Source organism: Rattus norvegicus, chromosome 11 (assembly GCF_036323735.1).
Source record: "Rattus norvegicus strain BN/NHsdMcwi chromosome 11, GRCr8, whole genome shotgun sequence".
Lineage (NCBI taxonomy): Eukaryota > Metazoa > Chordata > Mammalia > Rodentia > Muridae > Rattus > Rattus norvegicus.
The window spans coordinates 81,420,261-81,436,871 of NC_086029.1; the positions used below are offsets into that span (position 1 = coordinate 81,420,261).

Sequence of the window (16,611 nt, forward strand, 5' to 3'; positions counted from 1 at the left end):
TTGTAGTTCTTGGAGCCGGAAGTGGGGGTGGCAGGGGTAGAACGGCAGCTGAGGCAGCAATCCTTGACTCTGTCGCTGTCAGGGTGTAGTGCATGGTTCTGAGCCCACCAGCCAGGTGCCTCCCCTCTCTTGAGGGTGCTCCGGGTGCCCTGGCTGTCGAAGCGGCCTGGAGCCTCTCTTCGGCCCCGAGACGGCCTTACAGTCCGGATGCGTCCGGAGGGCGCGGGAATGGATCTTGGCGGCGGCGGGGAACGCCTGCCGGAGGAGAGCAGGTGGGCTGGGAGAGGCTATCAGTCGGGGCTGTTGGGTGTGCGGGAGCGCTGGGAGACTTGGCAGGGCAGGGATGACACGCAGTGCGGAGCGCGGCAGACCATAGAGCTACTGCTGTAAGTGACTTGTTTGGAAAGAATTTCCAAGAGGAGGGACTGGCAGGGCGTGTATAAGGACGAGGGAGAAGATGAATTTAGGGACGGTGAGCCAGGGTGGGTATGATTCTTTGAGGGCGAGGAAAGAATGAAGAAGCTAAAATCCAAGACTGCCGGAGGAGAGAGGAGGACATTGAGAGCCTGAGAGAAAGGACTGAGGTGCTGTAGTGAGATTTTATAGGCCAAAGTCTATAGATAAGAGCAGAAACAAGATTGGTGCCCTGCGTTAAAACTTGTGGTGATAACCCAGACCAATTTTAAGAGGGTGCTGTAAATTACACTGGGAGCTGAGGTTTTTAGATTACAATGGCTCAGCAAGGTTAGGAAGGGATGAATGTGGGTGAGGAGGAGAGGCAGGCCTGTGGGTGAAAAGCCACTGATTTCACTGGGTGTGGGCTTGCTGAAGGGACAGAAATTGTGTGCATGTCCTTTGTCAGTGAGATCCTGATACCCTGAGAGGACCTCCATCATTTCCTTTTCATCTTCATCCCTTTGCTGCTTCTCCACAATGCAAACTAAGTAAGCTCAAGTTTATGTGGAATTATTGTCAGAAACCCTTAGCTTCTAGAAATAGGGGGATTTAAGATTTATTTTCCTTTTTTTTGTTTGTTTGTTTAAACAATTACACTTATTTGTGTGCGTGTGTGTGTGTGTGTGTGCGCGCGTGAGCGTGTGAGATTAGAGGACAACTTGGAGGAGGCAGTTCTCTCCATCCACCATGTAGATTCTGAGAATAGAACTCAGGTGTCAGACTTGGCAGCAAGCATCTTTACCCAGAGCCATTTCACCAGCCAAGATTACAGTTAAAATAAAAACAAACCTACTTTAGCCCCACCATCCTCTGGACTCTGTAAAGGTGTCTCCTACTCAGGATTGCTTGTGATTCCCAGGAGAGCACTTGCCTAGCATGCAGGCAGCCCTGGGCTCCATCCTCAGCATCACAGCAGAAGCGGGTCTCAGCCTCTTCGGAGGATGTAGAAGCAGAGACGCAGTAGAAATGTGGCCTAAGGGAGTCTTTCTTGAGACTTAGAAATAGGTTTGGTTACAATGATGGTCTCCTGAACAGGTGAAGTCCCATGACTAGAAACAAAATAATTTACCTCAAAATATTTTTAGGGGAGAATGGAAAAGTGCTTGTGTGAAGATATTTCTGCTGTGATGTACTTTCTTGTGTACAAAGTAGCCTGTGGCCTACTGAATTAGTCAAACATGGAGTTCTTGCCTGAGGTCTATGGATGGTGTATACTAAATGAAACTGGATGCCTTACTTCCCTTTTCTACACTTTAGTTTCTGCTTTTGTATATTTGACTATTTCTTTTTCTCCAGATGTCTGTGAGGTGTCTTATGTAAATGGTCCTCTGTAGCTGCTAAGCAAGCTTTAGGGCTATTTTGATTTTCTTGTGCTGTTCTGTGTGGAGCGGCATCAGTCAGTCATCCATTACTTCTTTCTCGTACACCAGACACTGTTTTGACAGCATTGCGAAGGCTAAGCTGTTGAACATCTTAGCAGTTGTGTGAGGTAGCCACTATACCTATGGTCATTTCCCTGATGAGGAAGCAGAGACACAGATGCCATCATCACTCGGTGAATCTCTGGTAGAACTGAGACCCCCCCCCCCATTACTTTTACCCTCTACATTCTGCTGCTGCCCCTCATGATGATAGCGGCCAATGTACACAGTAGTGTTCTGTTTTTACTGTTCTGTGCCTCATTTAGGGGGCAGGACAGCTCCTTTGCAGATATATTTTTCTGTCAATTACCCCTTTTATACCTGCCTCTTAACTTGAGTGCTTTAGTTTAAGCAACTCCAGCACACACACACACACACACACACACAGTCACTCGCTCAAACTGTTGTTGTAAGGCTACTCTCTGCTGGCGGTTAATTAGTTCAGAATGTGTGTTTAGTGAAGCTTCATGGTACTGATGGCCTCCTTAGCTCCAGATAGACACTGGTAAACACATGCCTTATGTTTGAGAATTGAGGCATTGTGGCCAGACCCCTGCAAACATAATCTTTTTATGGTCACTACAACACACAATTCAAAATGTCATCTTAGTGAGCTGACAGCATTTGTCACGAATGAAGGATATACAGTTTTCCAAGCACTTAATAGGGAAATGTGCATAATTTAGCCCCACCACAAGCCTCTCTTCTGTTTTGATCTCAGTTAATAGCATCTTGCATTCAGTCAACCATGACAGAGCCTCACAGTGAAATTTCAGGTTTCTCTTTTCATTCCTTATATGCAAGGCTACAACTGAGTCCTAGCTTTGTGCTCGGCTTGCTCATCTCCACTGCCGTGGAGGCCCAGTGTCCTTCCCGCTGGAAGGTCATAAGAAGGAAGTAAAGCTAAGAGCTCAGGCTCCTCGAAGTATGCCTGCTATGTACTAAAGTACAAAGGGCTGCGTGCTTTGTCCGGTCTCCAGCTGCCGTGTGCTTGGAATGTTGTCCACAGGTTATCATGCAGGAGGGTAGCTTTTTCTTCCTAGTTTTCATGGCTGCTCTGGCCAAGTCGAGCTCATGGGAGATTGGGGTGTTGACCTAGCTCTTCACTTCACCCTAGAAGTGTAGTTACATCATAGGTTCCTGTACTGTTTTCCATGTAGCTAACTATCATACCAGAATCCCACTGTGCTTAAGAGTGGTACTTCTCTTTCCCTAGAGTTTCCGTAATTGTTTGGGAGTCGTCTGCAGGAGCTGTCATCTGAAGCAGCAGTCCTTTAATTACTGTTGTCAGCCTGGACTTTACTGAGCAGTACAGTCTACTTGAGAGCCAGGAGTTCAGCTCTACCCAGGGCTCAGCTTTCCTGGTGTAGTGGCCCACAGAGTCAGAATTAAATAGTCAGATACACTTTAGTGACTCCAAGCACTCAGTGGACCAGGCCTTCCCTCCTGTGTCCTTAGCCCCAGTCTGTAGCATTTTCCACTGTCAGCTAAGCCAGAGCCTCCCTGTCATACTTCTCTCTCCCGTGTCCAAGCACACATTCGTTTCTGTGAGTTCTTCCCTACTATTTCCTTGAATTCTTTTTTATTCATTTCCAGATATAATGGTTTATAGTCCTTTTTTAAGATCCAGGGCATAGTATTACTTTCAGGCACAGCCAAACCTTGGTGCAGATGGGTCCAAGTTTGTTGGTTTCCTTCCTAGTGAGACTTTGTATAGGGAAACCTTAGCAGCTCCAAGTCTGGAGATCTCAACAGCAGTAACAGAAAGGATGCAGTCCAGCAGCTCCAGCAGAAGCAGGCGTTCCCTGGACCGACTGACTGATGTTCCTACAGTCAGGATGTAGGGCGTGGCTCTCAGTTGGGCCTGGATTGTATTGGACTTAAATGATGGACCCTAGGGTGGGATGAACCCTTCCTAGAATTTCATTGACCAGAATAAGTGATAACGGTGATTCCCTTCTGGAGCGCAGCTGTTTTCAAAGGCCACGGGTTCCAGGCAGGTGCAGGCGCACGCTCACTTGCTGACAGGCTCTCACACCGGAGACTATTCCAGCAACTTAACTCATGTCCTCTCTGAACGTAGTCTCAGTCTAGGTCTATATTGCTGCCTCTTATTTAAATTCAGAAACAAAGTCACTACATAGTTGTTCAGAGATCTTCAGTGATCTGTATATAACAGTACGATTTTTTTCAACCATAGTGAAGGATGAAGTTTATCGTTTACAGGAAAATGGCTGCTACTGAAGGTAACTATAAGGTCAGTCTCAGGTTAATATCCCATGGCCTCTTGCTCTTATTTCATTCCTGTAGTTTATAGCTTCATGAGCTCATAGACAGACTGATGACCTGAGAGTGGAACGACACAGGGGACAGTGGGAAGGATGAGGAGGGGGTGCCTGGAGTGTGAGGTACCATGCCGAGCACATTATGTTCCTGCTCAGTCTTCTGTGATAACAACGGGTATTGAGTTGTATAGAACTCAGCAACTAAAGGGACGGAAAAACCCAACCCAGTGTTGAGTTTGTGCGTCCTTCCCTCTGAAGCTCAGTCCCAGGCTCAGTCACCTGGGCTTCTTTCAGCCGTCTCTGCACTCTCACAGTCTCTTCCTCTCTGCCTGAGGAGCTTAGTCAGCCTTCAGCAGGCCTTCCAGACCTCCTTCCCACCTCTCCCTCACAGCCTACCCTTTCTCTCCTTCCGTCCTCATCTCTTATCACTTCTTTTCCTCTCACCAAGGATTGGGATGCCAGGGGTTGGCGGTGCATAAGGATGTTGGTAAAGCAGGTGATGGCGGGATTCTTGAGCATTCATTCTGCACTGTGTAGCTTGATCATTTGTATCAAATACTTCCCACTCCAGCCCCTCCCCTACTCCCCTGTCTGCAAATACATCCTGGAAGCTTTCAGGGAAGTGTGTTAGGAGGCGTGAGGGGAAAGTGTCAGCCGATGGCAAGGGCTGTGCCTCAAGCACTTGTTTCTGTTGGTGACAGTTTTTCAGTTCTATGAGATGGATTTTTTTCTCTCTCTTTTTCTTCCTCCTCTTCCATATCCTTCTCTTTAATTTAATTATTTATTTTGGTTTTTCAAGACAGGATTTGTGTGTGTGTGTGTGTGTGTGTGTGTGTGTGTGTGTGTAGCCCTGGTTGTTCTAAAACTAGTCTGTAGACCAGGCTAGCCTCATAAACTCAGAGATCAGCCTGCCTCTGCTTCCCAAGTGCTGGGTCAGAAGGAGTACACCACTGCCATCACCAGCCAGCCTCACCCTGCTCTTGTAAAATCACTTCCTATGTATGTGTGTTTCATCAGCTTGTTGGGTTGATCACAGACGGTGTCATTGGCACAACTGTGTAGTAGCTATAGTAACGATAAGTATTACCAAGAAGACTGGTCTGTTGCTAGCATGGGGTCTAGGGATCCTAGCAAGCAATTGTAGTGAAGCAGATTACTTAATATCTCTGAGAAGAAGTTGAGCTAGCTAAACCTGAGTACCTGCGTGAGGTGATGAGAGATGTTCTACATAGAAAGATCTGGTAAATAAAACACCAGGAGTCAGAGTGAGGTCAGCACACCAGTGAATAGACTATACTGTGTAGACTTCATTGTATTTAGATTGCAGGATTCTAGTAGGAAAGTATTTAGATTAAGAGCAAGTGATAGAGAGGGTGGGAACTTCCTACTAAGGGGCTTGTAGGTCAGCCCTGGGTATAGTCCCTAGAGTAAGGAATTCTGCCTTTTGTTAAATCTAGTCATTGTTGAAATTCAATCCCAGTATCATTCAAGTTTGGTATGACTGGTGAGGCATTTGTTGGATAGGTCTAAGATACAAAGTTGTGTAGAGATATTGACGATTTCTTCCTGGATATGAAGATGAATATTATGAAGATTAAAGAGCAGGGCAGGCCAATGGCTATGGTCTCCTGCATGCCTCAGAGTTGAGAGACTGTACAATAGAGTCAAGTATTTTTTCCATAAGCATAGTATTTAAGAAGAAGCATAAATGCTTAATAATTTTGTGTCTTTCTGTACGTAGAGGAGTAACCAATTCTTTTTAGAAATTGCTTTCTGACCTTGAAAGTCCCAGGGGATTGCCTAGTCAGAGTTTTTCAGCATGAGACCCCTCTTGACATTTGAGTATTTAAAAATCCTTTATGGTACTTTCCGGTTCTTGCTTGCTAACGTGTTTATGAGTGCTCACTTGCATGTGTATATGTGCACCCTCAGAGGCCAGGAGAGGATATTAGATCCTCCGGAGTTGGAGGGACAGACAGTTGTGAGCCACCACATACATGGTGGGACTGAGACCAAGGGCTGTGCAAGGGCTCTTAACTACTGAGCCATCGCCCAGCTCCTGTGGGTCTGTATTAATTGCTAATCTCAGAAAAGCCTACACAGCTCTTCTCCTTCTTAGTTTCCTCATACCCCCAAGGTAACACTGATAACATACTTTGGGTTTTAGTATTTTTACATTGAGATTCGTCCCGTATTGTCTCCCCACCTCCCCCCAGCTTTCAATGCTATCATAGCTAGAGAAAGTATTTCTGGTCAAACTCCTTATTCTTTTCTAGCGTTTTGTCATGTTGATATCATGTTCCACCCTCCATTTCAGGGATCAAATCAATACTTGACTTGGTACAAGCTGACCTCTAACTGTGATCTCAGTAATGATATCCATCCTAGATAAATGACATACTGTGAAAGGGATATGCTAGAGTAGTTTCCTTTTGCTTCTAAAAAGAACACTTGAGGGCCTGGGGAGGTAATTCAGAAGATGAAGAGATTGCTCTGCAACTATAAGGCCCTGAATGTTATCCCTAGCATCCACGGTAAAAACAAACAAGCAAGCAAAAAGCAAAACTTGTTGTGGTAGCATGTATTTGTAATCCCAGCTCTGGGATACTAAGACAAGCAGTTCCCTAGGCCTGCTGGTCAGCTAGCTAAACTAAGCAGCAGGCCTCAGGTCCCAGTGTGAGACCCTGTTTTAAAAACCAAGATAACGACTCCTAAAGAACGTCAGCTGAGGTTGACCTCTGGTCACCATACACACAAATATGCATAAGAGCATTTCTGAGGATGACACTCTGAGGTTGTCCTCTGGCCTTTATGTGTACCAGTACAAATGCAGAGACAGACAGACACACACACACACACACACACACACACACACACACACACACACACACAGGGAGGGAGAGAGGGAGAGAGAGAGAGAACGAGAACACTGGGGATTGTAACCGCCGGTATTTACACTGAATCTCATTTATAGTTGTCTAGTGTCCGCAGGTATGGTGCTGCCTGCGTTTAATCCCAGGACTTGGGAAGTAGAAGTGGCTGGGTCTCTGTGAGTTTGGGGCTATCCTGGTCTACAAAGCAGGTTCCAAAACAGCCAGGACTGTTACACAGAGAAACCCTGTCTCAAACAGAACAGTCGTGCAGTGTCTGCCCTTATGTATATGGTCTAGCATATGTTATGTTTTCCAGTATTTATACTTTCATTTTACACATATGTATACTGCTTTTAAAAACATTTGCAACATTTGCAACATTTGCAACAATAAAACCCATTTGTAACTTTCCTTGTTTGGATTTTTTTAACTTTATTTTGGTGTGTATGGGTTTTTTCCTGTCTATATATCTATGCTCTGCTTATGTGCCTAGTGCATGTGGAGGCCAGAGGAATGTTGGAGCCCCTGTGGCTGGAGTCCCACAGCCAGTTGTAAATTGCCGTGTGGGTACTGGGAATCAAACCTGGGTTCCCTGGAGGACAGCCAGTGTTCTACCACTGAGCCATCTCTCCAGCTCCGTTGTCTTAAGTGTCATTTCTTACTATAATTTGGCAGGCTTAAATCTGGGTAAGTAGTTAGGAAGCCATTTTTTACCCCAGATAGTTGAGTCACTTAGCTAGCTTCTATTTCTCTTTAAAGGAGGGTTATGGTTAAACTCCTACCACAAGAAACTAGAGGATTACGTCCTGGGACCCACTTTACTCTAAGCAGTGAAAAGACTCGGGTGAAGATGGGTTATGCATCTTGTTTGTGTCTATGACAGCTTTATCAGTTCTGCCTCCAAGAACTTCTCTCAGCCAAACCCATTTCAAAGGCTTTGACTTGTCTAGGTAACGGTTATGTGTGGAGAAATATCCATCCAAACAATTATGGTTGAACAGGCTAGCCAAACTTTATCTTGCCTGTTGAAATGCTTTTCAAATAGCGTTAGGGTTAGGGAGATAGCCCAGTCAGAAAACTGCCTTCTAAGTGGCAGGGCCTGAGTTAACTGCCTAGCGCCCATGCGAGACACGGTGACACACATTTGAAATCCTAATGCAGAGAGTGGCTTGGTAGCCGATGGGAGAATGTAAAGATATTTGGGGCTTACTAGGCAGCCAGCGCAGCATAATTGATCATCTCAAAAGAGAGAGACAGCATTTCTGAGGATGACACTCTGAGGTTGTCCTCTGGCCTCCATGTGTACCTGTATAAATACTCCCCACCCCCACACACACAGATGCATGCACACACTCATGAGAAAAGGTGCTTATTCTCCATGGTGAACTTACACCTAAGGATGCTTAGATGTAACTTACTTACATCTAAGGTTCAGGCAAGAACGGAGTAACCCAATACCACTTTGTGAACTTCAAGTTAATTCTGTGTCTCATCTCTGAAAATATGTATATCAGTAAGAATACTACAAGGCTTGGTAAATGATGTAAATACAAATTTTAGAGGCGTATGTTTCTTCCAAATGAGCATCCACCAAGCATAGTGTGCGTGGGTACCGTAGAAGAGCTTTGTTTCTCTGTAGCTTTAGCATCTCAAGGTCACTCTCTTGTGGGAAAGGAAGGTTCTTTAGCTTTGTTCAGAGTACTCAGAGGTCCGAGGACTTGAGTGTTGTAGTCAAGAATGATGTCTGCGTCATGGTACTCTTTAAGAAGTTAATTGGGATTGGCCCAGAATGAATCAGACCGCGGGTATGCAGCCACTTGCTAAACCAAGCTGGCTGTCAGGCCTGTAAGGCTTGATTGTAGTTTGTTGGAATGCGAAAACTGAGTCACTCAGAACAGGCCAGAGGCTCATTAGCCCTGTTGAATCATAGGATATGCAGCCGGTGGGCAGCAGTTGGCTGTCAGTTGGCCTCCGGAATGGCACTTTCTCATAATATAAAAATAAGTGGCACTTTGAGCGATTGCCTTAGTTCTGTGGACATTTTAGGACTGGTATAAAAATGTAAGAAAAGTTTGGTGAGTCGATATTTCTGTAAGATAAGGTCACTCTGTTGCTCATGCTGGCCTGGAACTCTCTTTGTAATACAGGCCGGCCTTCAGTTTGAAGCCTCCTGAATGCTAGGATTATGGGAGTGAACCACCATACCCAGCTGGTGGTTCAAACATTTAATAAGGAAAAGAAAGCCTGACTGTCTCCCAGTTCAAACAAATTCTTGTTCTCAGGCTTCAGAGCCAGTCGCAATCCTCCCAGCGCTCGTTTGTGGACGATTCTCCTACCCCACGCCTGTCGCCCACTCATCTCGGGACTTTACTTGTTGGCCTTTACTCAGTTACTTCCCTAAAAGAGTGCAGAACAGGCACGGAAGACCGGTTTTGCATTGATGGAAGGGATTACAGTTCAGATTCCGTCCTCCACTGTTGTGCTCGTGACATAAAGTACCCATGACGAAGTGTCCTGAAGGCCTCTTCTGTGTCCTGGGATCATCATGGAAAAGGAAAGCGCAGTAGTCTACTAGTGAAAAAGAGGATGATGTAATGTGTGCAGTTCATAGCTGGGACCAAGGGGCCAAGTGTGTGTGACACATCATCTCATGCTTCCCTCATCCAGCAGATCAGCACGTCCAGCTCCTGCGCTCAACTGTGTCTGCCCTTGGGTGTTTACTGTTTAAAGGCTGTGGCAAGAGAGTGCCAGGGATTAAGAGAGACCAGTTTGATCAAGGCAGCAATTTTCTGACTTTTCCAGTGAAGTACATCAAACAGTCTAGGAGGTGACAGCCGCCTGGTTTGAGGACATGTCTCAACGTGACTTCAGTACAAACTTAAAACCTTTTTGTTTTAATGCCCTCTTAAAAATCACAGGAAAAAAATGGGTGACCTGGGGGTGCAGCTCAGTAGTTAAGAGTGTCTGTCTGATACAAGATCCCTAGCACTGTGTAAAGCTAGAGCTGGTAGCACACGCCTGTCATCTTGGCACCTGGGAGGGAGTGGCAAGAGGATCACAAAGTTCTCCTCAGCCACTTAGTGAGGTCCAGGGCAGCCTAGAATACATGAGACTGTCTCAAAAACATTACAGGTTGTCTGTGTTCTTATCTGTAGTGTGTGTGTGTGTGTGTGTGTGTGTGTGTGTGTGTTCATGTGTGTGGTGTGTGTGCATGTGTGTGCCTGTGTGTGTGTGTTTCATGTGTGTGGTGTGTGTGTATGCATGTGTGTGTGAGTGTGTGTGTGTGTGTGTGTGTGTGTGTGTGTGTGTGTGTGCATGCCCTCTGCCCTTTACTATGCTCCACTTACTGCTTGGGAATACATAGGGAATAAGAAGAAGGGTTGGCTTGGGCTTGGTTTCTAACATAGAAGGCTTCTGACTTTGGGTTGGAGAAGTGAATCAGTGGTAAAGAGCACTTTCTACTCAGGTTCAATTCCTAGCACCTACAGACAGCTCCCAACCACCTGTAATCCCAGTCTCAGAGGATCCAATGCCTCCTACGTCCACCATCACCAGGCACGCACATGGTCATGGGCAGATGTGTAGGCAAAACATCATTACACATGAGAATTAAAAATCTGTTTGTGATTTTAGGTGGGGGTTCTCAGCTTTAGCCTATGTGTTATCACTATTCAGAAATGGATCTTTTGTTCTGTTGCGTTTCTGAGACAGGGTTTCTCTTTGTAGCCCTTGCTGTCCTGACACTCACTGTGTAGACCAGGCTGGCCTCAAACTCAGAGATCCACCTGCCGTAGCTTCCTAGTACTGGGATTAAAGGTGTGCAGCACCACTGCCTGGCTCAGAAATGGGATGCCCTCCTAAAACCACAAATACCCACAATATGCCGTGCAAGTGTGAGGGTTTGAGTCTTTATAACGAACAGTAATACTCTCAGGGCAGAGCCTAATGTTGAAGTAAGAAATTAATAGGGGAGAGAAGGTTAGCATGCAGGACGGGAGACTCCGTTTTCCGTTTCTTTTTCTTTCTTCCTTCCTTCCTTTCTTTCTTTCTTTCTTTTTAAAATTCATTTCTTATATATAAGTACACTGTAGCTGTCTTCAGACACACCAGAAGAGGGCATCGAATCTCTTTACAGATGGTTGTGAGCCACCATGTGGTTGCTGGGAATTGAACTCAGGACCTCTGGAAGAGTAGTCGGGTGCTCTTAACCGCTGAGCCATCTCTCCAGCCCCTCTTTTTCTTTCTTTATTTTTTGATCTGTTTGATCGGGATCAGGCACAACAAGCTTAACTAACCATTTGGTACAATTTCAGGAGAGAGCACTGGCAGCTGCTGGGTAATTTGAAGACTACTGTGGAGGGTTTGGTGTCGGCCAACTGCCCCAATGTCTGGTCCAAGTATGGGGGTCTGGAGCGGCTTTGCAGGGACATGCAGAACATTCTGTATCATGGGCTCATCCATGACCAGGTATGTAGAACTCATCCCCTCCCCTCCTCTGTATCCAGGACACTCACTGAGTGCCTGATATGCCATAGCTGTTGGAGCCATGAGTAAACCGCCGGGGTCAGCAGGCAGCACATCAGCAAGATCTTAGTCAGTTTGTCTCCTGTCGATTCTAAAACAAGGATGAAACTCTCCTAGTTATTGATTTATTACCTTTCAGCTCTTGAGGTCAGAATTCTCAAGTAAGCTTCATTAGGCTCAAACCAAGGTGTCTGCCATGCTGTGATCTAGGAAATTCTAAACATTTCTTTCTTAATTTTTTCTCTTCTCCTTCTCCTGATGTTGTTTTGTGTATGTATTTCTTTGTTCGTTTCAAGACACGATGTATAACCCTGGCTATTCTGGAACTTGCTCTGTAGACCAGGCTGACCTTGAACTGCAGAGATCTGCCTGCCTCTGCCTCCTCCTGAGTGCTGGGATTAAAGGCCTGGGCCACCATTGCCAGACTAAAAGTTCCTTCTTTCTTGTCTTTTCAGCTTCTAAGCTTTGTCTCTTGTATTCTTTGACTGTTGGCCTCCACTTTTTAAAACCCAGGAGTACAATGTCTTGAAATTTATTTCTGCTATTGTATCATAACCTTTCCTTTCTGTGAGCTCTGTCTTTCTTCAGGGCTCTTATAATAACACTGGTCTGACCTGCAAGACCTCCTCATCTCTAGATTACTAAGTCAATTCCATCTGAAAAATCCCTCTTTCCATAAAAAGTAACAGTTATGAGTCATCCACTTAGATTCTAAGGCCTAGAACATGGCATCTTAGAAGACGTTGGGTGGTGGTGGTGGTGGTGGTCGTCGTCGTGGTCGTCGTCTTCTTCTTCTTCTTCTTCTTCCTCTTCTTCCTCTTCTTCCTCTTCTTCTTCTTCTTCTTCTTCTTCTTCTTCTTCTTCTTCTTCTTCTTCTTCTTCTTTCTCCTCCTCCTCTTCTTCCTTTCCTTCCTCCTCCTTCTTCTTCCTCTTCTTCCTCCTCCTTCTTCCTCCTCTTCTTCCTCCTCTTCCTCCTCCTCCTTCTTCCTCCTCCTCTTCCTTCTCTTCCTCCTCCTCCTTCCTACTCCTCCTCCTCCTTCTTTCTTCCTCCTCCTCCTTCCTCCTCCTCTTCTTCCTCTCTCCTCCTCCTCCTTCCTCCTCCTTCCTCCTCCTCCTCTTCCTCTTCCTCCTCCTCCTTCTTCCTCTTCTTCTTCCTCTCTCCTCCTCCTCCTTCCTCCTCCTTCCTCTTCTTCCTCCTCCTCCTCTTCCTCTTCCTCTTCCTCTTCTTCTTCTTCTTCTTCTTGACATAGGACCTCCTTGTGTACCCCTGGCAGCCCTGGAACTCATTATGTAAACCAGGCTGGTACTTGAGAGGCAGAATCAGGCTGGCCTAGGACTCACAGAGATCTTCCTGCCTCTCCCTCCGAAGTGCTGGGATTAAAGATGTGTATCACAGTGCCTGACTTTTTTTTTTTCTTTTTTTAGTTAGAGTGATTATTTTTAAATTATTTGTTTATTTATATCTATAGTAATTTGCCCGAATGTTTATCTGTGTGCTATCTGATGCCTGTGCCTCAGATCAGAGGAGGCTGTCAGATCCCCTGGGACTAGAGTTAACAGATGCGTGTAACTAAACTAGAATTAAACTCATGTCCTCTGGAAGAGAGCCAGCACTCTTAACAACTAAACCATCTCTCCAGCCCCTAGAAGCCATTTTCATCAGCCATAGTCCTAGTCTCATCTGTATAAATAAAGGTAATAGTATTTATCTTATAGAGAAAATCTATAGAACAATAAATAAGGTAGCATCTAAATCTGCCTTGCATAGCTTGTGGACATAACCAGTGAGCTGCTCAGCAGGTAAAGACACCCCTACACCTAACAACCTGAGTGTGGTTGCTGGGACACACTTGATGGAAGAGAACTAACTGCCAGCTGTCTCTGACTGCACAGCGTGTGTGTGTGCATAACCATACAGAACTAATTAAAAACTCGAAGTAATAATAGTTTTCCTATTTCATGTTGTCCTGTGGTATATATAATTAAGAACATTGAAAATTTGAAAACAACTTAATTCAGTGAAGTCTTACTATCTCCCTTACCACTGGTGATCTTGCAGTGCTGTTTAAGAAAATGCCATTCCGGGGCTGGGGATTTAGCTCAGTGGTAGAGTGCTTGCCTAGGAAGCGCAAGGCCCTGGGTTCGGTCCCCAGCTCCAAAAAAAAGAACCAAAAAAAAAAAAAAAAAAAAAGAAAAGAAAATGCCATTCCTTTAATCTCAGCACATGGGAGGCAGAGACAGTGTGATATTGTGAGTTCAAGGCCAGCCTGGTCTACAGAGTGAATTCCAGGCCAGCCAGGGCTACAGAGAAACCTTTTCTCAAAAAACAAAGAAGAAAACGATGTCCATGTTATCTAATAGAAGGACCATCTCTCCCTCGGTTAGTAAGTACAGTACTGTTGACACCATCATTGCTTGGTCTGTATGGTATTATCTTCTGATGTCACAGGAAGCACTGTCCCAAGTCTGTGACATTCTTCTGTTCCTATCCCTGAATTTCTTCTTGGAGTAAAGAAGAAATTTAATTTTTAAAAAATTACACTTATTTGTTCGTTTGTTTTTGTGTACATGTATGTGAAGATCAGAGGACAACTTGCAGGACCCTCTCCGCTGAGAGAGGGCTGGAACTCAGGGCATTAGACGTGGCAGTACCCGCACCTGCTGAGCCATGTCCCTTGCCCGTTACAGGGTTCTAAAGGTGGAGTCATTGTGTGAACTCTTATGTCCCCCTCTTTTTCCTTGAAGCGGTCTCTTGTCACCCATGTGCCTGTGACACTCGGCTCAGACCTCAGTGCCGAGTTCCAGGTCTGAACCTGCTGTCTCCCTCACACTATCGTGTGGCTGTCGGTCCTACCCAACAAGCAGGGCAAGGCTAAGTGTCTTTCTCAGGGGACTGCATTCCATCCCGATCCTCTTCGTGCCAGTTTGTAGCATTGACCTACCCAGTGTTCCATCCACAAGTTTGGGATGCACGCCAGAAAGTTTCCTTAAAAACAAAATGCAAGTTTCCCAGGCTGGTGACCAAAATAGCTGCCAGATTAGTGGTGCTGTCATTCAGTGGTTAAAGTGCTTGTGCCTTGATAACAAAAGTTCTTTTCTTGGCCCTGTTACTAATTTTACATTGTCACATAGTAACACAGCCAGATTACACGATAGTTTCACTATCTTTACTACAAAGGGAGAAATGTGGAGACTTTCAAACAAAACAAGCTTGCACATGCAGAATGGTGTTAGCATATCTTGTTAGAATTCTTAAAAAACGACAGCATGAAAACCACTATTCAGAGTGAAGCATGTTAAAGAATGCATCCAAGCACTCACAACACTAGCATCAGTAAGTGTGAGTAGAGAAAACCACGTGGCGTGCGGACGTCCACACAGGCAGCATGTATAGGCACATAGTACACTGAGGCTGCAGGGGGAAACCTGAAACTGCAGCTCCATGTCAGTTTTACTGCAGCCCTGTGCCTTGTTAAAGTCTAAGAGTTCAAGTCGGTCCGTGCCAGACTTGTTTTTCCCCTGTCGTTTCCTTCCAGAAAGTTCAGTGCTTTCAAAGGTTTCAGGCTGCTGTGTCATCGGGAAGCTATTCTGGGTGCTGTGTCCTTGGAAAGAGGAAGGGACACATGATTCCTGTTGGTCATTTCTCCTCTTTGTTTTCAAAAAGATGTGTTATAGATGTGAGCTCTGTTTTCTCGTCATCACCCAGGGCTCTGGGGAGCTGTAACGGCATGACAGTAGTCTTAGCGGGGTGTCATTGTTGTCAGCCACATCTGGCACACTTTGACTGCTCCTGCAAGGCCAGTGCATTGATAACATCTCTGTTCTGCTGCTTAGGAATTTGGAGACAGTCCCTGAGGTGGCTCTGCTGAGTAGAAGTGACAGGGCCCCTCCCCCTAGCACAAGAAGAAACTGCTTAGCCACATAGATGGCCCAATTATAATGATTTATTTTTTATGTGTATATTGTCTACATGTATGTATGTGCACCGTGAGTGTGCCCGGTGCCTGTGGAAGCCAGAAGAGGGTATTGGATGCCCTGGAACTGCAGGTCCAGGCAGCTGTGGGCCACATGTGAGTGCTGGGAACTGGCCTTTACAAGAGCAGCCATATTTCTCTGTTTGTAGCCCTGGTTGTCTTGGAACTCAGTCTACAGACTAGGCTCTCTGTTTCCCAGTGCTAGGATTAAAGTTGTGTGCCACTGTGCCTAGCTCATAATACATTCCTTATTTGTTCAAACTTTGACATACGCCATAACGATTCAGAAAAATAAATCTCACCCATAAACTTAGTACCAAGTAATACTGGCAGCCTTTGTGGAAGCAGGCAATTCTCTTCCTCTCCCTCCTTCCCTCTCCTTCCTGCCCTTCTGTTCTATCTCTGTCTGTGTCTGTCTCTCTGTCTCTGCCCCCCCCTCGTGTGTGTGTGTGTGTGTGTGTGTGTGTGTGTGTGTGTGTGTGTGTGTGTGTGTGGTGTGTGTGTGTGTGTGTGTGTGTGTGTGTGTGTGTGTGTGTGTGGTGTGTGTGTGTGTGTGTGGTGTGTGTGTGTGTTTCCGGGCTGCAGTGATCTGCTCACTCTCTTGGTTTGGCAGGTCTGTTGCCGCCAGGCTGATTACTGGCAGTTTGTGAAAGACATTCGGTGGCTCAGCCCGCACTCAGCCCTTCACGTTGAAAAGGTAAGATTCTGGATATTCTGTTGGAAAAGTCTTTTCTCCCCGAGATAGATGTCACTGATAAGAGGGGAGGCTTACCCAACCAAGCAGCCTTACAAGTTCATTACTCCAGAGTGCTTTCTCATCTCCTGGGACAGGGGGAAAGAGTTGAATGAAACCCTTAAAAAAAAGTCACACCTTTAATCCCAGAGCTTGATAGTCAAAGGCAGGTGGATCTCTTGAGTTCAAGGGTAGCCTGGTCTACTGAGCAAGTTAAGACGGCCAGTCCTACACAGAGAGACCCTGTCTTAAAACAACAACAACAACAATCACACAAACAAACAAAAAAATCTAGGACCAATGGCAAGAATTTGAGTGCAGCCGATAGCCGACCATGGAAGAAAG

General features: G+C 45.7%; 1 protein-coding gene across 3 annotated transcripts in view; it reads left to right on the plus strand.

Moving 5' to 3' along the window:
• Positions 1-16,611, plus strand: part of Rubcn (rubicon autophagy regulator) — a 49,155-nt gene continuing 32,544 nt past the window's right edge. For 2 of the 3 annotated variants that reach the window (XM_039088925.2, XM_039088921.2), the window contains exons 1-3: positions 1-272; positions 11,349-11,502; positions 16,147-16,230. In XM_039088925.2, coding sequence (XP_038944853.1) covers positions 208-272; positions 11,349-11,502; positions 16,147-16,230 — 303 coding nt within the window. In that variant the 5' untranslated portion in view covers positions 1-207. The remainder of the gene's footprint in view (positions 273-11,348; positions 11,503-16,146; positions 16,231-16,611) is intronic. The other variant, NM_001427089.1, reaches the window with a different exon arrangement.